Source organism: Acomys minous, assembly GCF_964271855.1.
Source record: "Acomys minous genome assembly, chromosome: 3".
In the NCBI taxonomy this organism is placed as follows: domain Eukaryota; kingdom Metazoa; phylum Chordata; class Mammalia; order Rodentia; family Muridae; genus Acomys; species Acomys minous.
In genome coordinates, this window is record NC_140485.1 from 69,828,767 (window position 1) to 69,853,652 (window position 24,886).

The 24,886-nt window shown below is 52.8% G+C and overlaps 1 protein-coding gene across 3 annotated transcripts in view; it reads left to right on the forward strand.

The window, feature by feature from the left end:
• CDH22 (cadherin 22) overlaps positions 1 to 24,886 on the forward strand; it is a 126,259-nt gene that overhangs the window by 55,855 nt on the left and 45,518 nt on the right. For all 3 annotated transcript variants that reach the window (XM_084777686.1, XM_084777687.1, XM_084777688.1), the window contains 2 exons: positions 8,601 to 8,895; positions 23,683 to 23,802. In XM_084777686.1, coding sequence (XP_084633812.1) covers positions 8,601 to 8,895; positions 23,683 to 23,802 — 415 coding nt within the window. The remainder of the gene's footprint in view (positions 1 to 8,600; positions 8,896 to 23,682; positions 23,803 to 24,886) is intronic.

Sequence of the window (24,886 nt, forward strand, 5' to 3'; positions counted from 1 at the left end):
CATGCTAAGACACACACACACACACACACACACACACACACACACACACACGTGCATGTGCAGGTATGCCTGTGCACTCACCCCTGAAGTCCCTGCATCTGTCCTTCAGATGCATCTGTTATACACGTGCTTGTTTGATTATGCAATTGACACATGTCTCTTTCATCAGAGCATGTTTGGTCACCGTTAAATCCCCAGTGCCTGGTACCAATGAGGCTCACACACTGTTGAGTGAGTGAGTGAGTGAAAACTGCCTTCTCAAACTCCAGGGACCAGGGCTGTAGGACTGTGGGGACGTGAGGACTGGTGTTCGCCCTTTCAGTTCCTGCCCCTCATGCAGCCTGGGTGTACTGCTGGGGAGACAGCAGTGTGATCCAACTCCTGCTGTCTGGGGCCTCCAAGGAGTCACAGACACCCTGACGTGTGAAATTTCTCACAAGTCAACCCTGGAGCCCAGTAGGCAGCGAGTAAACGGGATTGCTGGCTGGCTTCACGGTGGAGAAAAGCCCTGAGCCGGGTTTTAGCGTAGGCGTATGAGCCCACCACGCTGATGCTATGCAAAGCCTCAGAAGCCTAGAAAGACGGAAGTATCTGGGGACTTGCTGGCAGTGGAGACGGTGAGGCAGAGGTGGTAGGACAAAGGTGGTACCCACCCAGGGATGGTTCTCTGGGTTTTGCTTAGGCTGGCAGTGGGGAATCCAACCTGAGAGCGTATTGTGCTACGCGAGCCTGAGAGCCGACTGGAGCAGATCTAAGGCTCAGAGGCCAGTGCAGGAAACACTGCTTTCCTGATGCAGGTGTCCCCGCTGTCTGGTGCCCATACTGTTCAGAAGAGGGCAGCAGATCCCCTGGAACTGGAATTACGTGTGGTTGTGGGCTGGGTGCTGGGAATTGAACCTGGGTCCCTCTGCAAGAACAGCAAGTGCTCACAACCACGGGCCTATTTCTCCAGCCTCACACATGGATTTTTACACACACACACACACACACACACACACACACACACACACACACACACACAGACCTCTCTTTTCATCTGTAAACAGGGGACGCAAGAGCCCCCGTGCCTAGCTTCTTGGGGATTAAGAAAGACAGAGTCCACGAAGCACTCAGCCCCATGGCTGGTTCTCTTGGGGACTTTGTATTAGTCCCATATAAAGCATGTAATCTCCCAAGTACAAGGTAAAAAGCATTGTTCTTTTTTTTTTTTTTTCCTGTAGACAGAGAGACCGAAGTCAGAGAGGGCAGAGACTTAGAGTGGACAGGGGCATCTGCCAGGGCTTGCACTTGTAGCTTCTTGAGTGTTGGAGGGCCAGAGGCCAGCCTGGGCTGTCATACTTAGAAACTGTTTGCCCCCTGTAATACAGGGTTTCTCACTGGTCAGGAACTCACCAAGAAGCCTAGGCTGACTAACCAATAAACCAATGATGGCCAGGGATCTGCTTTTTTCTGCCTCCCCTGAAATGTGATTACAGGTGCATTCGCACCATGCCTGGCTTTTTAATACAAATTCTGGGGCTCAAGCTCAGGACCTCGGGCCACTTTGCAAGCACTTTAGCAGGTGGTTTTACAGCCCCAAGGAGAAACGGCTAGCCCGAGGCTGAGTCTCCAGACTTGGCGAGCTTAGACAAAAACCTGGACCTGCCTGAGGTCCCAAAAGAGGCCTCAATGGACTCAAACATCTGCTTAAAGCTAGCTGGGGTGACTGGCCCAGCAGCTGCATTCTCTGCAAAGGGCACCCAGCCACTCAGGAAAGCTGAGCCACCGATTGGCTGCTTGCATCTTTGCCTGGCCAGCCTTTGGGGTCTCCACAGCATGAGTGAGTCCCATCAAGTCACCTTGAATCAGGTGTTGTCAGTAAGGCCTCCTAATAAGTCCTTTCATTGTAAGAAGGGGAAACTGAGGCCCAGGGATGGAAAAGCTTGCGCCAAGGCCAAATGACAACACAGATACATAGTCAGGCAAGCCATCAGGTATCCGAACACCACTTCAAGTCTAGAATTCAAGTCAAGCATCTGCCGTGAGACGGCATTGTGCTGGCTTGTCCTCTGGAAAGGTCTCTACCACTGTTGTGGATTGCCAGCCCCCACTCCATCCCCTTAGCATAGAGCTCACTCAGCCCCGCCCCCACTGCCAAGGCCACCCTCACCCCAGGCTACGATGTAAGGAGCAAGGAGAAGGCTTCACAGCTTTGAAACACTTGCCTGGAACTTTCTCATGGAGGGAGCGAGCCGGTGGGAACTGAATTCGGGTGCCCAGGTTCTAGTAACCCCTATGCTCAGTCCCTAACACATTTTCTCATCGCTCGTTGGAGGAGGTTGTCAATCTTAAGAATCCGAGCGTGGGGGTTTTGTTGTTGTTATTGTTTTTGTTTTTTGGTTTTTTTGTTTTGTTTTGTTTTTGTTTTTAAAGCCACCCATCCCCAGCCAGCCAGGCCCGTGCATACCCCCCTCGCTCTGCCAGGAGAAAGGACTTCTCCATGGCTCCCGTGGAATTGCTGCTTCCTGGTCCCCCACCCCAGGGAGTCACTCCGAGCATCAGTCCTTGTCGAATTCTAAAGGTAGCTTAGCAACAGAACCAGGCAGGCAGTGAGCCCCGCGTGCCCAATGGTAGCCGCCGCCGCCTCCTCCATCACTCACCGCCAGGCTCCTGTCAGCACCCACAGGAACCGCCAGGCCCTGCAGTTCTTAAGGTTGTCGCAGACGCCCCAGCAATAGCTCCCTGCACGGCCCTGCCCGGTTGGGGCATTCCCAGCTACCTCCTCTTGCCTCAAACACCCCCCCCCCAAAGCAACTTTCCAGCATTTCCATAAAATCTGGGTACTTTCACTAATCCCTTTTCTGAACTGTAATTTCCCCAGAGGTCCCTGTCAGCCGGGTGTGGATTTTGTAGGATTTTACTTTTTTTTTTTTTTTTAAAGATAGAATTATGGGGTCAGCACTTATGACCAACTTCTGTGGGCGGTGAGATCTATTTTAGATATACGGCAGGATTAGAGTGGGGAGGAGAGTGGATTTAATTAAGTTGCTAATATTTAAAGAAAATTGATGAACTCTTGGTTTACGAGTTGTGCCTGCGTGAACAGACCCTTTGCATGGGGTGGGGGGGGGGCCGGGGAGAGAGCGAGCATGGAGGGGGAGGCTCCTCATTTGATTTGCTTTCTGTTTAAATCCTGGGCTCGTTTTATTTGCGTAGCCTCGCTGTCCGTTTAATTGTCTTTAATAAGGAAACCCTACCTCTGCTCGCATTTAATTTTGATTTAATTAGGAGGAAGTAATTAATGGCCCCGCAAATCCCATTTGCAGCCCCCTGGGATGAGGCACCATCGTGCTCATGTTTTTGTGTTTATGACGGAGGGCTAGAGTTGGGGATGCGGGGGTAGGGGGTTCCTCCTCAGAAACAGGCCACTCTGGGTGTGGTAGTAAGAACAGGGACACACGGTGTCACGCTGGGTTCGGAACTGCCTCATGTGAGCTTCAGATAGGGTCTATGCCTTCTCTGGGCCTCAGTTTGCCTATCTGTATAATGGGAGAGAATAGCATGTACTACGGAGTTCGCAGGAGGACGCTGTAGCAGGCACAGGCGGTGCTGAAGGCTGTAGCGTTGTGTGCTTAGAGGACCCTGTAACTCCACTGTCGAGCTCGTGAGGAAGCTATTTCCTTCCCCCTCAGAAGTAGGTGACTCTCCAACTCCAGATTCAAGTGCGACACTTTGATAGAAATATGCAAGTGAAGGCAAATGGGTCCAGAGATCCCAGAAGGCTGGTAGGAAATTCTAGTGACAGTATCTGCCCTTGGTCCCCGCGCCGGGTGCTGCTGCTGCTGCGGCGGCGATGAGGATGCACAACCCGCTGCTGTCCCCAGAAGGAGATTTTCATTCTCACACTTTGAGTATATACATGCACTGAAGCGTGCACCCTCACTCACAGTTGTGCACACTCAGCTCTCCCATGCCCATGCATTTTTCTCTGCACAGCCTTGAGGAGCTCAGACCCAGCAAATCAGCCTCCCTGTTGCCCCAAAGCTCACGGTGCCGGGGGACACCCAAGCACAACACTGACAGGCTCAGGGGAGTGTGGCAGGGAAAGACCTGTGCATGGAGGAAGCCCAGCATGTGGGCCACATCTGAGAGGGCTTCCTGGAGGAGGAATAGAGTAGAACTTGGAACTGAGAAGACACCGGGAGATGGTCTCTAGGCCTGCAATAAGTGTAGAGAGAAGTCTGTGCTTGGTGCTCGTGTCAGAAGGTGGGGAGGGTGAGTTAGATGACCCCCTCCCCCATCCTTCCTGAGACCAGAGACAGGAAAAAAAAATGCTGATCCATAGTAAGAACCTACTGTGTGCTGTGAGCTTGCCTATATTATCCTATGAATCTGCCGGCTACGTTATTAGCAATGGCGGCGCCATTACAGATGAAAAAACTGAAGCTCTGAGAAGGGCCACCACTCACCAGGCCTGTCAGTAGCAGGCTGGGGGGGTGGGGAAGGGGGGGAGGGCGGAGGGGGCAGAGGTATATGTGTGTGTGGCTGCACCTGTCTTAACACCCATCATCCCTCCTGATGTGTGACTTGAGGTCTTTTTCCAAGTGGTAGAGCTGAGACTAAGGGAGATGGGGCGGGGGGAGGGGGGGCGGGGGAGATCCTCCACTGGGGCCACTGTGAGCTGATTGATGAGGACAGGATCAGCACTCAGGAGTCCAGTGGACCCAGGCCCACCTTGGTCTCTTCCCCGGGAGCATGCAAAACCATCTACATACTGTGTACTGAGAGCCCACAGCAGGAGTAACAGAGCGGATGCTCAGGAAAGGAGAGTGCCCGCACAGCTGGGAATCTTGAACTATCTTCCAGGGCTGAGCCAGGAAGTAGCCCAGCTGGGCCCCACAGCTCTGAGCTCTGGGCTCCTCCCTCTCTGGGCTGGTTGGCAGTCTGGCCCAGTAGTCTCTGGCAACAGCTACTAGACCTTAGTGTCACACACGTCACAGAACATCGATGACATCAGTGCTGGGTTCCACTCCCTCCTCCCTACCTCTCCTGAGAGTGGGAGGGAGGTCTTTGTGGAAATATCAGGGTGATGGGCTGTAATGCCAGCACTGGGTCTGGGGAGTAGGGGGAGTAAGGGGAATAGGAGAATCATGAGATCAAGGTCATCCTCAGGTACCTAGTGAGTTTGAGGCTAACCTGGGCTACCTGAGACCATGTCTAAAAAAAAGGGGGGGGTGACAAAATGTTAAGGGATGTGAGACCTCGTACATCATTAGATCTAGGATACAGAGAGGGAAGGAGGCCACCGTAGCCAAGGTGCTTGTGTCATTGGGAACATGTGTTTGTTTAATCTTTACTGTGCCAGGTAGAGAAGGCTTGAATGCCTCGGGTTGGGAAACAGGACTCAGAAGAACAAAATGAACCCACCCATGGGCTACAACACCTTCGAGCCTGGCTTCCGCACTGGGCCACGTGACAGAGATCACTTCCGTCTCTGTGCATCGTCTCCCCATCTGAGACATGCAACAGTCATTTTTGCAGGCCAGTGAGGGACACCACTGAAGATGACAGCTGCTCAGGTCCTCCCGCAGCCTCATCTTTTCGACCACAATGCTCCCAAGTGTTCCCTGATCGAACTGGGAAATGGGCAGAGACACCCTAAGAGAAGCCACACCCTGCCTCTCCCACTGTATCTCCCCAGAGGGAGGTGATAAAAGAGTATAAACAAACAGAGACAGGTCCCCTCATCCCAGACACTGCCAATGATTCAGGGCCAACGTCTGAGATAATTTTATTGGGGGCATTAAACTGAGTTATGAGGTTTTTACAATCCAGCCACTTATGAGAAATCTATTAACAGTAACTGGACAGGAAGAAGGAGCCCAGGACGGGCATTAATTGGGGCGATCTATAATAGGACGGGGACCCGGAAAGGTTCCACCAGACGCCTCCATTTACTCCCGGCAATTTCTGCTGAGAATCAGCAGAGTCGCCAAAAAGGGAGAGATGCCCATTAATCGGCTAATGAAATATGAAAATGTTTATGGGCCATTCAATCTTCCAAATGGCACTTCTATGATCCACCTTTCAGACGCAAAGTTCTATCACGGAATTTACACCCCGGTCCCTCCTGCCTGGCTGGGTGGGTTCTCCTCTTGATGAGTTTTCTGGCACCTGTTCTGGGGATGAGGGGGCTGCAGTCTGCCACAGCCAGGCCTCAAAAGTGCCGTAGGGACCGGCTCCTTCACGGAAGCTTAGAGAGGAGCACAGGGTGCTCGCTTGCTGGCTTCATCCAGATGGGTTTTCTTCTGCTCAGGGCTGGTTGGAGATTTGGGCATTGGAGGGTGAAGTCTTAGGTGTTTTTGTTTGCAACAGAACGGATTCTTGCCACTTCCTACCCCCAAGAGATGCCAGTGCAGTGGAAACAGCCCGGGGTCTGGCGCCTAGCGGTACCAGGAGGAAATCTCAGTTATAAATAGTGAGTGTTTAGTCTAAGCATGGCTTCTGTGTATCAGATACTTAATGTGTCTTGGGCAGGGCTGAACGTTAGCTAGTGCCAACAGGTATATTTGTCGTGATTACTAAAAAAAAAAAAAAAAAAAAAAACAAAAGCTTACATGCCTTCCCTACATAGACTCCCTCTGCCGCCAGCCCTCAGCCTTTTGAACCTCTTGGTGACACAGCAGCCACTGAGGTCATAGACAGCTCAGTGGGACCCATTTCCAGACCCAGTCCTCTGGCAGCACTCTGCCTCTTGTGTTGCTGGTGCTGGGCACTTGGCAATAGCCTTAGGGGACTGTCAACCCAGCTCCTCTAGGAGTGTTTGCTGTGTCTCAGATGCAGTGGCAGGCTCAGGGGTGAGAGGCACAGTGACTTCGGTAAGACCCAGAGGGTCAGTGCTGGCCTTCTACCTCTAGGGCTCTCTGAAGAGGCTTTAGAATGGAGTAGGGGAACACAGGGAGGGAGCACAAGGAGGAAACACAAGGAGGGAGCACAGAGAGGGAACACAGGGAGGGAGCACAGGGAGGGAGCACAGGAAGGGAACACAGGGAGGAAATACAGGGAGGGAGCTTAAGGGGAGATCATAGGGGGAGCACAGTGTAGAGCACAGGGAGGGAGCACTGGGAGAGAACACAAGAAGGGAGCACAGGGGAGGGAACATGGGGGAGGGAACATGGGGGAGGGAGAGGGAGTACCAGGGAGGGAGCACAGGGAGGGAACACTGGGAGGGAGCACAGAGAGGGAGCACAAGAAGGGAACACAGGAGGGAGGGAGCACAGAGAGGGAGCACAAGAAGGGAACACAGGAGGGAGGGAGCACAGAGAGGGAACATGGGGGAGGGAACACGGGGGGGGGGCAGAAGCACAGGGAGGGAGCACAGGGAGGGAGCACAGGGCAGGAAGCCAGGCAGCTCCTCAGTGGTCTGGCCTCCCTAGGAAATGAAACAGAAAAATCTGCCGAGTTTGCTTGAACGGGGTTTGTTTTAAAGAGTCCTAATCTAGATAAATGTGCTCCATGCCCTGCGCAAGGCCTGATGGGTGCAGGTGCCCCTGCAATCACATCCCGCCCCCACACACTCCTGGTTCCTACAAAGTGGCAAGTCATGGGCCCCACCTTCCATATACGGGGAGATTTGTAATAAACCTGGGGGGGGGGAGGGGACTACAGTGGAAAATGAGGTCACTGAGCAGCTCAGGACTTGGGAACTGGGAAGCCCCACCCTAGAACAAGTGAGCCAGGGCCACATTTAAAAAGCTGAGGTTTGAGAAGTGCGACCGTGGTGATCTCGTCAGGTAGAGCAGTGCCATGATGCTCTGCTGTGCTCAGGGATCTTGGAGGGGAACAGAGGAGGATGCGGGTAGCTTCCCGGTGAGATGGCAGGTGAGTGGGGCCTTAGATGGTGGCGGGATTTGCAGTAGGCAGAGAAATAAGGATGTGTGTTCCAAATAGGAGTTCCAGGACTACAGCAGTAGCTCAGTGGGTAAAGCGCTTGCCTCGAAAGCATGAGGACATGAGTTTGATTCCCTGGATCCCAAGTTTGAAAGGCAAAGTACGGTGACAAACTCACCTCATCCAGGGCGAGGGGCCTAGAACAACGAGATCCCTTCCCCACCCCCACCCTCATCAGCCTTCGTCAGGCCAGTGTGAGCCCTTGTCTCAAAAATAATATAAAACCATAAGGATGTCCTCTGACACCCACCCTCACAGCCCCCAACATGTGTACACACACACAAGTGTGCACATACACAAGCACACAGTAGGAGCTGCAGGACTATGCGAGCTGCGGTCCTGGACTTTGTTCCAAAGGCAGCAGGAACCATGGGAGTTTTTCAAGCTGGGGTGGGTTGGGGTGGGTGTGGTTATCACCTAAAAGCTCATGGCTTCAAGGGCCTAGGGAAGGTGGGTTGTGGGGTGTAGTCGGAGTAGGATAAATCTCGGGTGAAGGCTTCACGAAGGGTGAGAAGCTCAGATTGGCACAGCTTCTGGGCCACTCTGTTCATTTGAAGGAGCGATGTGCTTAGGAACAGCACCCCCTCCCCATGGGACTCTGTGGGGGAGGTGTCAGAGAAGAGCCTCCCCCTTCCCCACTCTCCAACCTGCCTTTTCCCCCACTTCCTCAGATTCACTCGGATTCTGACGAAGGCGACGGGACCATCAAGTACACCATCTCTGGCGAGGGTGCAGGGACCATCTTCTTGATTGACGAGTTGACAGGTGACATCCATGCCACGGAGCGCCTGGACCGGGAGCAGAAAACTTTCTACACGCTCCGGGCCCAAGCCAGGGATCGCGCCACCAACCGCCTCCTGGAGCCCGAGTCGGAGTTCATCATCAAAGTGCAGGACATCAATGACAGTGAGCCACGCTTCCTACATGGCCCCTACATTGGCAGTGTGGCCGAGCTGTCACCTACAGGTGGGCTGAGGGGAAGGGTGACGCCTGGGTGGGGATGCCCCAAGGGAGTCTGGCCTGTGCTGGTTGAGTGCTGCTGGGAGGGGCAGGAGAGGCTGAGTGGCTAACCCTGGGCACTGAGGACAGACAGGAGGAGGGTGCATTTCCGGCCACATAGCTGGCCCACACATGACCTCAGCTACACCCATATGCCTAGCACCCATGTGACATGGTCCATCTGTGGACTCAGTGACAACTTGAATGCTCAGGTACCAGCTTGCACACCCAAGCCCTGGGTACATGAAAGCTCAGCTAGACATGTGTACACTGTATACTCAGAGACACAACCCCACATTTGACATGGTCACAGCTCTTCAAAGCTCAGCTGCACACACACAGACTACTAAGCTGCCGGCTCATCTCCAGGCTAAAATAACAACAACCGGGTCACTACAGATCAGGACACAGTCTCACACATGTGTATAGCCACCCACCCCAGGCACAGGAAATGACCCTCAAACAGAGCAAGCTGCTGGACAAACAGCCTCCACCACGAACACAGGGGAAGCCTCTTTAGGGACCTCAGGCAGGTCCAGGTTTTTGTCTAAGCTTGCCAGCTTCATTCACTTGACCAGGATGCCCCAGCTTAGAGGCCCTGCTGGCTGGCTACTCCAGCCCACATCAACACTATGAGGCACTGACAGAATGAATCGCTCTTTCTGGGTGTGGCTACAAATACCCAGGGGCACCGCACACACCAATCTGTGGGATTAACAAAAGAAACACACCACTGCCTGCAGATGTGAGACGGTCTTGTTCAGAACGCATCTGAATAGAACAGTGCGCCCCAGACTGAACATAGCATGCGTCACGGGTTGTAGGTCTCAGGCTCCACCCCTTCCTCGTCATGTTAGCCAAAGAGGTCTGCAAGCCAGGCAGGCAAACAACAGAACCCTGGGTCCGAGGCTATCTTCTCCAGCTGGCTTGGTGTTTCTATGGATCACTAGCCCTGTGGCCGCACATCAGAAGCCAGGATACTTAGATTTTTGGGGTAGGACATAGTCAGCCTCAGTGTGTCCATGTTGGACCAAACCTGGCTCAATAAGCAGATCACTGGTCAAGGGGGAGTGTGGCCAGAGAAGACGGGGTGTGTGTGTGGGTGTGCACCAAGGAATATTGGGAAAATAGAGCAGCAAAGGTGTGAAGCCTGCGTGTACACAAGTACACGCATGTGTTTGATGTGCACATGCTTGCTAGCTGAGTGGTGCCTCACAACCAGCTTGTCCCTATGACTGGCCAGGTATTTGTTGACATATAGTATTCAATCATTTAAAGTAAATTGTTGAGTGCCTACGTGCGCTGGGCATGGGGGTGTCAGCTATGCATAGGCAAACAAGAGTCCACACGTTCACAAATAACATGTTCTGGCTAGAGATGACAAACCCTCCTAAACAGAAAAAGGACTGGCACAGTAAGGCCTCTCAGGGGTGATGTCGAAGCCGTGAGGTGAGAAGATGGGCATTGGGGCTAGGAAGCATGGCAGGCAGAAGGTGCAAAGGCCCTGGGGTGAAGCTCCCTTAGTATAACACAGCCATCAGGAGACTGGGTAGCGTCTGCTCTGGATCCTGCACACGCTAGGCAGGCTGTGGTGGGTCGCCTTCAGGAGAATGGTAGGATCTTGACTTAGTTTTAACAGGAGCTCATCACTGTCCCATGAAGAAGTGACAGGTATGGGGGAAGGCGAACCCAGGAGCTGGTTGCTCGGGAGGGTGTTGCGGTTAATCTGCCAGTATGGCCTAATAATGTTTATTGTTAGGCCTATAATTATTATTATTACGGAAGTATTTTCTAACCCGCTAGCAATCCATCAAGACACAGACACTTGCTAGCATTTTAAAATAGCTTTATTTAACCCGGGGCAGGGCAGATATTAATCCCCTAAACGACTGCCCACAGTGGGGCAGGTATGGGATCCCTGCCCCAATCCCATGCCACCTGCTTCTAATAATGTCTATCTCCCATCTACAATCCCCAATACTTGGTTATGTTCTCTATCTGGGCCAAATCTCCATCCACGCCGGCCATGTGCTTCTCCTCCACCTAACCCATGAGGGCGCAACCTCCTCTTCTCTCTCTCTCTCTCTCTCTCTCTCTCTCTCTCTCTCTCTCTCTCTCTCTCTCTCTCTCTCTCTCTCTCCTCCAGCAGGTCTCTCTTCCTCCCAAAATTCTCTCTGTCCCCCCAAGCCCCAGAGCCTTAGCCACGCCTATCCCATTTGCCCTGCCCAGATGTGACGGCCTTTTATTGGTCAAATAGGTTAGGCTCTTAGGTGGGACGCAGAGACAGGAAGCAGTAATTAGCATAAAAATGCATCAGACCAGCCTCCAAGAGGAGGGGATTGGTACCGCAGTTGCCAACTCAGGGTGGCCCTAGAAGGGACGCAGGAAAGAAGCCGACGGTGGATGCGCTTTGAGAGCTACGCCGAAGGTGTTCGCTAATGGGTTTGGAAGGAGGATGTGTGAGAGAAAGAGAACTCAAGGCTTACCTTTGGGATTTTGACCTGAGTGATGAACTTGATGGAATTTCTATTTCCTGCGCTGGAAGAACAGCTCTGGGAGACGAAAGGAAAGCGGGGGTTTGGTTTCTGGTGTGCTAAGATGGAAGAACTCATTCGGAAGCAGAGCAAAAACCCTTAAACTGTCAATCGGATAGACCAATTCATTGGGGAGCTCTGGGCTGGCGAGACCCAGGAGGCTGTCGGTGGCCGAGACGTAGGATGTTCCCGAGATGCCAAGAGCTTAGCCATGAATTGTGTACATGGAGAAACTGGGGCCCCAGGAGGCCATGGTGTGTCCAAGGTCACAAGAAGGCCAGAGGCAGCGCAAACCCCCGGCTCCCCAGGCCCAGGCAGTCCTCGAGTAATCTCTGGCCCAAGAGGACATGGTCTTGTCTATCCTTTCCCAAAATTGACATCTGCAGTTTTTTAAAATTAAAAAATACACACATATGCATATATTATAAATGTGTGTGTGTGTGTGTGTGTGTGTGTGTGTGTGTGTGTGTGTGTCGGCGCAGCACCGTCCAGCGGAAATAAGACACCAACAACCAGACTTCTTCTCGAGATCTTTACTCAGGATTAAGCTCAGTGGGAATGGCCCCGAAGAAGGGAAGGGCCAAGCTTAAGTACAACTCAAGGGCCAATCAGCTCATGCCAGGTGCCACCTCCTCATAGGTCCGCGTCAGAGCAGGACTGCTCGTCATCAGATCACTAGTTACCCTTGCACAGCCTTTTGCCATATAAGGACTTGTTTATCTTAGAGAGCGCTCGCCGTCGGGATGGTGGAAACCTGCGCCTTGTTAAGGCGCGCCACCTCGCAGCTCTCCACATGTGTATGTGTGTGTGTAAAATGTACAGGTACATGCAAGCCATAGCTATATGTGGAGGTCATCAGACAACTTTTGGGAGTTGGTTCTTTCTTTCCACTGTGGGTTCTAAGGACTGAGCTCAGGTGGTCAGTCCTGCATGACAAGCACCTTTATCGACTGAGCGGCTTCACCAGCCTGTCCTTCCACCTTTTTTGAGGCAGAATCTCTCTTGGTTCTGCTGCTGTGCTCTGTACTCCAGTTAGCTGGCTCCTGAGCTTCCAGATGATTCTCCTGTCTCTGTCTCCCATCTTACTGTAAAAAATGCTTGGCTTACAAGTGCATGCTCGCACATTCTGCTTTTATGTCGGTCCATGGCTCAAATTCAGGTCATCAGGTTTGCCTGACCAGTGCTCTCACCTACTCGGCCGTCTCTCTGGCCTGCATGCTCTCGCACAGAAAATACCAGAAAGCTGCAGCGAGCGATGCTAGGAAAAAGAAAACAGGATTATATCTATGTGACTTTCAAGAAAGTCTTAGGAAAGTTCTGTCTACCATACTGCAAAGAAAGGCTGCCTGCGTCTCGGGCTGACACAAAGGGCAGGTTGCATTCGCCAAGGTGGCTCAGCCCACCCTACCCCGCCCCACCTGACTAGCAAGCCAGAACTGTTGTCAGCACCCCCACTGAACAGATGGGAGCACCAGAGCCCAGAGGGAAGAAAAGGTGCAATGGAGCCGTGAAGCCAGCGAGCATGAGAAACGACCCCTGCCAGTGTGGCTTCCGGGCTGCTGGAGAGGCACGGGTCCTGGTTTCACAGATGGGGAAACTGAACTCTCGGGAGAAGGACAAAAGTGCATCCCAGGTCCCACAGAGTGTAGGAGGCACTGGCCTGAGTCCCAGCCTGAACTCACCGAGCACTCAGAAGAAAGGAAGGCAGGGTGACTCACTTTGGACAAGCTGGGGAACCAAAGAGGGGGCGGGAAAAGGCAGAAATTAAATTAGTTGATTTTATTTGAGTAACTTTTTGAAGAAGGGGATCCGGGCGCTGGGTGCTCATGGAGACTCCAGGCGGCTTTGAAAATCAGTCACAATTAACTGAGCCTCCTGATCCGGGCTGAGCAGGGCGGGGCCAACAAGCGGCAGTGGTTCGGGCAGCTTCCGAGATCAGAGGGAGCAGGGACGCAGCTTGCAACATGAAAGGCAGCTGTGCTCGCAAATTAAACCACTCAGAGCTTAAAAGAGAAGGGAAGTGCGCCCGGGGCCGATGAACCATGCTTCTGAGTGGGGGGAGGACCATGCCAGCCCACGCTGGGGCCGGTGCAGAGAAGCAGACAGTTGGCAGGCCCGACACCCCCATGACCTTGACCAAGTCCCTGTCCTCCCCCAGGGGTCAGAGATAGTTGCTGAGCACTGGGGACAGAGGTCCTTCATGCCACAGGCACATGCCAGGCACTGTGTCCTGTATTGGGGATTGCCACACAGTAGTTAAGGGAGTGTCAAGAATGAGACTGGCTAAAATTTGTAGAAATTCTGCTCTTTTTTAGGTGTATGTTGGGGTGGCTATGTACGAGTGCATGTTCGAGTTATGGGAGTGTGTGAGTGTGTGTGTGTGAGAGGGTGTGTGTGACACAGAGCATGAGTGCAGGTCAGAGGGCATCCTTTCATTGGGCTTTGCCATCCACCTTGTCTTTTGTTCACCCCTGTACGGCCAGGCTAGCCGCCTTGTAAGCTTCTGATGATGATGCTCCTGTCTCCAGGCCCCCATCTCACTATAGGAGCACAGGGACTACACGTGTGCACTATCTTACCCAGCTTTATGTGGGTCTGGGGATTAGAACTCAGGTCCTCACATTTGCACAGCAAGCGCCTTATCCACAGAGCCGGAAATACTCTTTTTTATGAGCGCGCTGAATCACACACTGAAGAAAGGAGGCAGGGTTTTCCAACTCTGCTGCGTACCCAAATTACCTAGAGAGCTAGTTAACAGCAGTTGCCGAATCCATCCCCCCAGGGGCTCCTTTCATTCTACTTTCTTTGCAGCGCTAGGGATCAAACTCAGCTCCTGCACGGTAGGTAGTCGCTCCATCATGGAGCTCCGCCTCAGCCACGCCCCCAGGGTCTCCAATCCGGTAAGCCTGACTGTTAGAAATGATAACAAATTCCCAGGAGCTGCTGCGGGTTGGGTGCCACACTCGAACTGCCACTACACTCAGAGAATACTGCAGGCACAGGGTGCAAAGGCATATGGGTGCAAAGACCCTGGCACACACTGAGCTCACCGGGTTTAAGGATTTCTGGAAGAAGAAATGGGGAGAGAGACAGTGCTTGGGTACCTCAGAAAACAGGTCTTAAACTCAAGTACATAGACCGTCATGGCCACTGGAAGGCTTTCAGTGGACCCTGAGTGAGATGACGTCATGGCCACTGGAAGGCTTTCAGTGGACCCTGAGTGAGATGGCGTCATGGCCACTGGAAGGCTTTCAGTGGACCCTGAATGAGATGACGTCATGGCCACTGGAAGGCTTTCAGTGGACCCTGAGTGAAATGGGGACAGAGATGTGACATGATCCAATGCATATCTTAAAAGAATGACATAGCTATATGTTGAGGGAGGTAAGCAGAGCAGGGGCGCTAGCTGGACAGGTAAGAGGCCATAGTGATGATGATGATGATGATGGGAAGGAAGAATGTCGGGTATTTCAGAGCCAGAGCCCAGAGGGGCCAGTGCATGACTGCATATGGGGGAGAGGTAAGAGCTCTGAGCAGCTCAGTATTGGAGCTGCCATGGAGTCCTCCTCTAGCTGGCTAGGACTGGGGCGTCCACAGTAGACCCACCTGGCTTTGAGTCTGAGTGTTCACAGAGAGCCATAGCTGGAGACAAATCAGCAGGGGAAGGGACAAAAGCTTGGGCCATCATGAAGTTGGCAAGCAGTGAGTCTGGACAGAGAAGTGATCCGCCCCTCCCTCGCCCCGTGGTCTTTCAGTGTAGGAAGCTCAGGTGCATCCCCCTAGGGCATCACAGCCTGGCTCAGATACAGTGAGAGCATTCCTGCATCTTCCAGGATACAGGAATCTTCCAGGGCTTCCAGACCCAGCTCCACTTCTCCAGTCATCAAATGGGCAACACTGTGCTTGGCATCATTGAAAGCACAGAGCCTCAGCTTTTAGTCCCAGCACTCTGGAGGCAGAGGCAGGTAGATCTCTGAGTTTGAGGTCAGTCTGGTCTACAGGGCAGCCAAGGCTACACAGAGAAACTCTGTCTCAGAGAGAGAGAGAGAGAGAGAGAGAGACAGACAGACAGACAGACAGACAGACAGACAGACAGACACATAGACACACAGTCACACAGAGACACAAAGACACACACACAGAGACAGAGAGAGAGCAGGGAGACCGAGAGAGGCAGAGAGAGACAGAGACAAAGAGACAAAGAACACAAAGCCTCTATTCAATCTGTCTTTATTAACCACTGCTTTATTCTGGGCTCTGCAGGAGATGCAAAGAACAATGAAATCCGCCCATATTTATTAGCACCCACTATATGCATGGCGTCCAGTGTACTTGACTCTGAGAGCACATGAGTCACGTGAGGACAAGGACATGGCTAATGTTTGCTGGAATTTACATTGTATTGAGACCCACAGAAAGAAAAAAAATGAGGAGATTCTTTGGATTCTTGGTATCCACTTCACACACTACACTGGATGTGCAGGTTGCACAGAGAAACAAGACACCATCCCAACCTCAGAATAAGAGTCAGTTTCATCTCCTGCACCTACCTCAATCAATTGGTAGTGACTGGAGAGCCTGAAGGTTTCATTTGGGCTCAGCAGAAAGGAGTGCCACAATAGATTAGCGATGTCTGCTGTAAGGGTAGGGGTGGGGGACGCGTTGTACATCACAGTAGCAGTGGTGTGGCTGGGCCATGGGACTGGAGTTCAGCAGAGTGTGGATGTTGCAGGTCCACAGTCGCATCTCCCTGGCTTTAGTTCCCCTGTGAGCTGCATCTATAACAGGTAGAAGGAGCCTGCTTTACAGTACAAGCCGCACTCCTTGGGATATTCAGTAAATAATAGCTATCAGCTAACACTGCTTTCACAGAGTGATTCGCCTTCATCCTCCAATCCCGGGAATAAGCAGGGCAGGTGTTACTGTCTTCATTCTGCGGACGGGAAAATAAATGCAATGAGAGATAAAGTGACTTGTCTGAGGTTCCATAGCCAGAGCTGAGACAGCCCTTGCAACCGGAACTCTTAAGTTCCTGAACTCAGCATCCGAGGCTTTCTTCTGGGGACGACTGTTGCTACCCTTCCTTGCTTGGAATCACTTTCATATCCCTAATCTCATTTCATCCTCCCTGGGCTCTCTCTCTCTCTCTCTCTCTCTCTCTCTCTAAGTGCTGACACCCCCATTCTGCAGCTAAGGAAACCGAGGCCAAGAGTAAAAGTGGAAATAAAAGTGTAAGGACCTGCAGTCTGTGTTCCAGATCTGGGCCTTGAAGAGATGGTGGCAGAGACGAAAAGAGGAAGGCAAGAGACAGGGTGGCTCCCGAGGGTGTCGTTTTTGCGGGGAGGCAGGAAGCAGTAAGCGAGGAGTCGCCAATTGCCCTGTCCGCAGCAAGAGAGAGAGTGTGGCTCAGCAGCCCTAGGGCCCAAGCCAGGAATCAATCGCTGGCCTCGGCAGAGACGACTTCTAAAGATGTTTTTAATTAAAGTCCAGGAAGATCTATATGTGCTACTTCTTCTTGCTTAGCAACAGCACTAGCTCTTACTCCCCCGCTGGAGGGACAGCGGGGGTGGGAGGTTCCTGGTAGGGACAGGTGGCAGAAGGAGGGTCCTGGCCCTTAGGAATTGATCCCCAGGGACCCCAGGTAGCCTGAACAGGGAAGAGCATGCCCACAGTCACTTTATCTCTTCCATCAACAAGTTATTCAAAGGCTGGTGGCCCAGCAGGTTAGGTACTTACTCCGGCCTGAGGGCTGAAGCTCTAGCCCTGGGATCCATGTAAAGAAAACCAACTCCACAAAGTTAGCCTCTGACTTACACACACACACACACACACACACACACACACACACACACACACGATACCAGGACACACATGCCCACCCTTCCCCCAACACACACCACACACACATAGAAATGAATAAAATTCAGAATTAAAACTAATTAATTAAAACAAAAGTGACCCGTGCATGATCACTGTCTCTGTGCTAGGCTCGGGACCGACATGGTGCCCAGGGCAAAGCTGATAAAAACCACCACCACCACCTTGCACTTGGAAGTCTAACACACAAGGTTGAGTGAAGGAATGCAGCTGATGACAGGCAAAGTTGTTCATAGGTGGAGGAGGTGGCTTTGCAGGTAAAGTGCTTGTGATGCAAGCGTGGGGACCTGAGTTCAGATCCCCACCACCCAGTAAAAGCCAGAAGCAGTGTTGTACCTCCCAAACCCTGGGGGCCCACAGAGGCTAGAGTGTCCCCACTTGCTTAGCCAGCCAGTCTAGCTTATTTTATTTATTTATTTGTTTGTTTGTTTGTTTTTGTTTTTCGAGACAGGGTTTCTCTGTGTAGCCTTGGCTGTCCTGGACTCGCTTTGTAGACCAGGCTGGCCTCGAACTCACAGTGACCCACCTGCCTCTGCCTCCCGAGAGCTGGGATTAAAGGCGTGCGCCACCACCACCACCCGGCTCAGCCAGTCTACCTTAGTCGGTGAGCTCCAGGTTCCACGAGAGACCTTGTCTCAAAAAACGAAGTGCACAGAGGTGAAAGCAGACACTCCGTGTCAAGCCCTGCCTCTACCACGTCTGCCTTCTGCCACTGGCCTGACTATTGTTGCAGATATTGGCACTATCAGTGCCACCCACGAGGTCACTGAACTCCATGATGTCAGCCTCACATGAGTGCTGAGAGAACAGAGATCTTGTGGGCTTTAAAGTAGGGTATCAGGAAAAAGCCCTTTTTGAGGGGCAACAGACTAGATACACACACGGCATTTGCCTAAACGGACAAGTCTTTTGGCTGGGAACCATAAGGAAAGATACTGTGAGGGGAAGGAATTAAAAGACCCTGAAAAAGATCCCCTCACCTCATGCTACGCCCCGCTCTCCTGTGTGCTACCATCTTTATCTCATTTCTGTGACTCTAGCTTGCTATGTTTCCTGCTCTACCTCTTCCTGCCAGAGTAGCTGCCCCACTTTCTGTCCTTAAGTACCCCGCCCCTCATCTCACCACCCTCACCCACTTTCCTGCCCCTCCTCTTCTGTGTCACCTCCCCCGTTGCTGGTCTCTGGACTGGTCTCCTCCTCCCCTGTCCCGCAATCCCCGCCCCCCCCACCCCCACCCCTTCCCTTGCAGCTACTTCCCCCCACGTCCCCGGCGGATCATTCATCTACATTAGAGCGCCCCGCCTGGGCAGCTAGAAGCAAGGTCAAGACCAGACCAGCCAGCCCACATTATAAGTGATGATCCAAGAGGGAGCTGGGAGGAGGCCGGAGGGCGGGGTTGAAGAAGGGGGCTTGCTTCCTGCGCAATCTGAGTGTTCCCGGGGACTCGACAAGTGGTTTTTAAATTTTAATAGAAAGCATTCCTCACAGTGCTGGCAGCAGCAGGGGGTGGGATTCTGTTTTTACAAATGTTGGAGAAGCTAAACGTGAGCCCAGGGTATCCCCAGGCCCAGCGGGGTAGCGGGGGGGGGGTGGTAAAGGAAATGACAATTAGAAACATCTTCATAATAATGACACTCAGTCGCCTCAGCCAGGGGAGGACTCTGAGCTTTGCCAAAGCACTTAATCTCTTTAATCTCATTAAGGGGTCTCCACGTCCAGGATGCACTCGGGATAAACTATTATTGACGCTTGACGGATAGGGAGCCTCTGGGGTGGGGGTCCTGCAGCCACATGTGGAGCCTGGCAAAGGGTTGGAGTGAGAGTGGCCTTCCAGCTCCACTCCACACAGCACCGCCTCCTCCCGGAGCCTCCTCCGGGGGCGGGGAGGACCGGGGAGGACGCCTATACTCCGTGGATACCCTGTTTTAAGAGACCAGCCAGGATGAATGACAACAGGACCGTCAGATATATCAGATATGAGTAGCAGGCAAGGGCCCTCTCTCTGGTGTTTGGTGGTCTCCTACTCAGGGTCAAGGACACACCCCTAAGTGCCTCCTGACCATCCAGAGAATGGAAAATGAGGTCCAGTATCTACCTGACCCATTTGCCTCTTAAATCCATCATCTCTTCTAAGCACAGAGGGAAACAGGCCAAACAAAGGCAAGAGCAAGAATGCGCTGGGATGTGACCCAGGACTGTGATGCAGGAGCCCAGGTACACTTCCTTGGAAGTGTGTGGGATGCCACCTCTTAGAAGGTCCCACGTCTCACACTGACCTCAGCTGGGAGGAGCTTTAAGGACCTGGAGCACAACGCAGGCTTGCTGTACTTTTTGATGTCACCTTCAATGCAAGTCCAGTGTGTCTGGACGGTGACATCCCGGCCAGGAAGATCTGGGTTGAAATCTCTCCCTATTGCATACTGGAGATGTGACCTCAGGATGTCATTGAGCCTTTCTTTTACTCAGTTCCCTTCCTAGTTCAGACGGGAGGGGGAGGGGGAGATCCACACTACATCCATTCTGAGCCCTGCAAGTAACCTATAAAAAATGCCCTTGCCTGGGCTCCGCCCGTAGAGTCCTATTTAATTGGTGAGGAACGAGGCTCAGCGTCAGTTTTATTTTCTGCTCCCAGAGGATGCTAATGTGTGGCCAAGCTGAGCACCATTGGAGTCTGCGCTCTCTAAGGAGCAGACTCCCCAGATCCAACATTCTGCCTGGATGGCTCTCTGGTCCCCGAGATCCCATTTGCCCAAAAGCAGGCAGGTGGCTCTGTGGGGAGAGCATGAGGAGTGAGGATGGGCGAGGGAGTGGGAGGTTGGGGGCAGCGGAGACTGGACCATGCAGCACCCTGGACAGCAGCCCTCCCATCTTCCCAGCCCCGCCCATCTGAGACAGGTTGGCTTGAAGAACCTGAATTCCACTCCTGCCTTCTACTTTCTCAGAGTCTTCCATCTTTCACTCAGCGGTTTATCTCAGCTCCAGTCTCTTTATACCCGGAAGGCAGGACATGTGAGTTTTGACTTCAGATCCAACCTATATTGAAATCCTGCCTCACCGACCGACCTCCCAGACAGCGGACCTACGGCAGGCACTGTCCTTGGTGCTGACCATAAGAGTCCGCTCTCTTAACAGGATCCAACGGGGCAGCAAGCACTCTTAATTTCTGCCTCACAAATGAGAAAACTGAGGTGCTAAGAGGTTTATCACCCAACTCAGACTCAGCTGTAAAGTGGATTTTTGTTTGGTTTTTTGTTTGTTTGTTTCTTGAGATAAGAACCCACTCTGTAGCCCAGCTTGGCCCCAAATTTATGGCCCCTTGTACGCTGGGCTCATAGCTGTTAGTCGTCTAGTTATGGATTTTTATTTTTTGGTTTGGTTTTGGTTCTGATTTTTTGAGACAGGGTTTCTCTGTGTAGCCTTGGCTGTCCTGGACTCACTTGTAGATCAGGCTGGCCTCGAACTCACAGTGATCCACCTGCTTCTGCCTCCTTGAGTGCTAGGGTTAAAGGCATGTGCCAGCACACTCAGCTGAGGCTCTGGAAAGCTTGTGTAGATTTCATGTGATTATGTATGTAAAGGGCTCGTAGCACAGTGTGTGGTATGAAGTAATTATTCTGGCTTAGTAATGCTATTGCTGTTGTTGAGTAATAATATCTGAGCGTGGGCTTCCACTCACAAGAGCTTCACACTGACTTTTAGGAATTCTGTGGGACACTTGACACCACGTTGGTGGCTTGGTGTTGGGCCATAGAATGAATATGTACACAAAAGCCAGAAAGTGAGATTTGTCCTCTGCCCATGCCTGCATCTGTACCACAGAAGAAGCATGCCGGTGCGTTGTAAGTTGCTTGGCAAAAACTGTGACGATTGACCTAGGGGACAACCCCAAGGTGATCTCATAGCTGCCTCTAGCCTGGCACCCTTCCTTAAGACAACTCCAGGGAGCTCCTGACTGGCGGGGAGAGGATGTGTGGCCTAGGAAAGCCATTTCTTCGGGGCCTGGGGGAGCCCTGGTGAATCACTGACCCTTCACCATGCCCACGTTTCGGCATTAACTATAATGGCTGCCATAAAGAATCCCGGATTGGGGAAATGATTCCAGCATCCCCAAGGGAGTCCCTGGGATGCAGTCAGGGAGAGAGAGAGTATGTGCTCAGCCATGTCCCCAGGGAGTCACTCAGCCCAGCATTGTGACTTGCCTGTGGGGTGGAAGGAACAGGCAGGGAAGAGACAGGGAGGCAGCCCTATTTATCGAGCACCCATCGAGAGCCTGACACTTCTTGTATCCTTTCCCACTCCCATGCCTCTGTGAGGGAAGCTTGGCTGCACCACTGTACACAGCTGGAGAGGGGGTGATGCACGGGGGAGGGGGGGTGGCGGGCAGGGGAACCTCCTGAGACTGCCACCTGCAGACATGCTGTTCTTACGTCTGCTGGGTGGTGTTCTTGGTTCTAAAACAGTTTGTATTCTTAACACGGTCTCAAGAGCTTGGGAGGGTGTTGAGGGTGTTCATGGCTTGTCTCAGATCAAGGTCCATCAATGATGATGGCTCAGCACACCAGACTCCTCCCCCCCCAAAGTCACTGCATCTGCACTGACACAGAGCCCAAAAGGGCTCTGACAATGTAGCCCTGTGTTCACATCCCACCACGTCCTCTCTCTGTACCCTCAGACAAATCTTTTCTATCTGGCCCACTTCCTCACCTGTAACATCAGAGGTTCACCACGCACCCCCAAGATGCTGTATGAACTAGAGATGCCATAAGGGGCTGTGGCTCCAGGTACGCAATAGGTGCTCAACAGAAAATCCTTCCTTCCTTCCTCTGCAGCTGGAGCTGTGTCCTTGGCCCTGAGTTGGCAATCCTCGGGCATAGCATCATAGGGAAATGTTTGCCCTCTCTCCTCAACTTCTGGGGGCAACTCAGGTGTGGTTGGCACGGAGCCAGCAAAGAGAGGTGCATTGCAGGCCCTGCTCGGGAGGCTCCGGCGGCTGGGAGGGGGGACCCTGAAGAGGAAAATGAGAAATGCAAAGGAGTGAAAAATAAATACATGTGTCTGTCTGGGATGATGGAGGGCCCTGGGGCTGGAGGCGGGAGAGGCGGGCAGCAGGCTGGGCTCAGCAGAATTGCTGTACTGGCACTTGCAGACTCCCTCATTAGCCAAGCAGTGAACTGGCTTCACCTCCCAGCAGGCTGCTTGCTGGTCCAGGGAGCCCAGCTCAACCCCAAGAGGGTCTCACCCAGCACATGCAGCTGAGAACATCACCCAGGTGTAGGGTTTCAGTCTCCTTCCCTTTGGGTCATGGCCTGAACTCCAAAACTCTCTCTGGATCTTCCATCTCCCCACGACACACACACACACACACACACACACACACACACACACACACACACTTTTTTTTTTCTAGAGAGGTTCCCATGGTCGTTACATCTGCCCTTCCCCCACTGATCCAGCCTCACGTCCCAAGCCCTGCTTTCGTCAAATTGAACATGATGTCAAATTAGAGCCATCTCTGGGACAGGCCGGGAGAAGCTCCCGGTTTAATGAGGCAGCGTCGAAAATCAATAACTTAATTGCCGCTGTTTGATGGACTTTTATCCAATTTATGCTCTCCCCAGCAGCCTACGTGCAGAGCATGAGGAAAAGTGTGTGTGTGGCTTGTAGGGGGCAGAGCTGTCTGGGCATTGGGGGGAGGGGCAAGAGGGCATGATGGCTTATAGCTAACCACTTTCCAAAGGGGAGCTAGCCATTCTCATCCTCCTGCTAGGGGCCAGGAGACGCCAGTCTGTGAGGCCTGGTGAGCTTGGCTGTACTTCTGCTCTCTGCTGCAGAGATGGAAGACAGGTGGCAGAGTCCAAAATGAATCCAGAGAGACTAGAGTGACTAAAAGCCCCCAGGGGTCTGCTTTCTAGTCCCAGCTCTGACGGTGCCTCATAACTATGTAGATAATGACTGTGCTCCCTGCTTCCGCCTTTGAGGGACTGCCCTTAGCTGCACGGTACTGGGAACATCAGATCCATCCTCCCACTTGCCCTGCAGGGCAAGGCCTGGCATTATTCTGCCCATTTTGAAGGAGAAACCGAAATTCCCTTGTTGGTCCTACATCTGGGAACCAAAGAGTACCTCAATCCACATATGACTACATGGTCACCTGTGTCCCTAAGAAGGCCATGGGTCATGAAGCAGGTTGGGCCTCAATATAAGTGGCTGGCCAATGGCCTTAAGGTACATTCCCAAAGGGTCTCCTTCTCTCCTAGTTTCCCTGGGACAGGGAGAGGATAGGGCTGCAAAGTTCCAGGTGACCTCTGTATGACCGTTGTCTTGCTTGGTCCCCCGGGCCCAGGCACGTCCGTGATGCAGGTGATGGCCTCTGATGCGGATGACCCCACTTATGGCAGCAGCGCCCGGCTGGTGTACAGTGTGCTGGACGGCGAGCACCATTTCACAGTGGACCCCAAGACAGGTGAGGAGGGGCGGGGCTGGGGCAGGGGGTGTGGTCAGAGAGGTAGAGCCCAGGGCTGATCACCAAGCTTGTTGACCCAGCAATACTGAGGAAGCACAGAGCATGCGTAGGGTGCCCGTCTTGGGTTCCAAGAGATTCTAGGGTTGTGGGGGGGGTGGGCAGCCACACACAAAGAGGGGTGAGCAGGGGAAAGTGGGTGGAGTCTCCTCTCCTCCAAGAAAAGGAGCAAAAGGGAGAGGCAGGAGGCACAGCTGTCCATACCCTGTAAGGGCCTCGTGTGTCTGAACTTGGCCCCTTGGGACTAAACTGACTGTGGTGTGTTATGGGGTCACCCGTGTGTTCTGGGAGGAGCTCCTTTTAGGCAGGTATGAAGCTCAGCTCCCATGGCTGCTGTTGATCCGATGGAAAGATGAGGTGACACGTTTCTTATTTAGCCCTCACACACCCGCACCACGGAGCAACAGTGCAGTTCCCACCACGCCTCTCTCTACTCACCCTGAACTTAGACAATTCCCTGAGAGCCCTGGGAGAGTGCCAGTGAAGACAGAGGCTCAGAGAGGCAGGGCACTAAGCTGATGTCACACAGCTGACGATGGCTCCGGCAGGACATTCTCACTGCCCCAGGGATAGGAGGGAGCAGGGATGGCTATGGGTGACCCATGGAGCTGAAGGGGTGGGATAGGCATTTGCTGCGACAATTAGGATTTGACGTATCCAACAGTGAAACCTCAGATGGAGAGGTGAGGGTGAAAGGGGGGGGGGGGCACCCAGAGAGAGGGCATGGGGCAGGTGAAAGCTGGGAGTGGGGACGTGGGGCTGCACGTGTCCAAGCTGGCGGAGCTCAGGAGCTCAAGTTGAATCTAAGGACAGTGTGTGTGGGTGTGGGTGATGGATTTGGCTTGTTCGTGTGTTTGTTTGGTTTGGTTTGGGGAGGAGAGGGAGGAATCCAGACTACGGCTTCCGTTTAATTGTTCTCTTACACACACTGTCCTCCTTATTCTTGCCTCCTTGCAAAAGCAACACATTTCAGGAAAACATTCATGCTAAGAAGAGAGTGCTCCCCTCCCCGTGCTCCGGCTCCCGC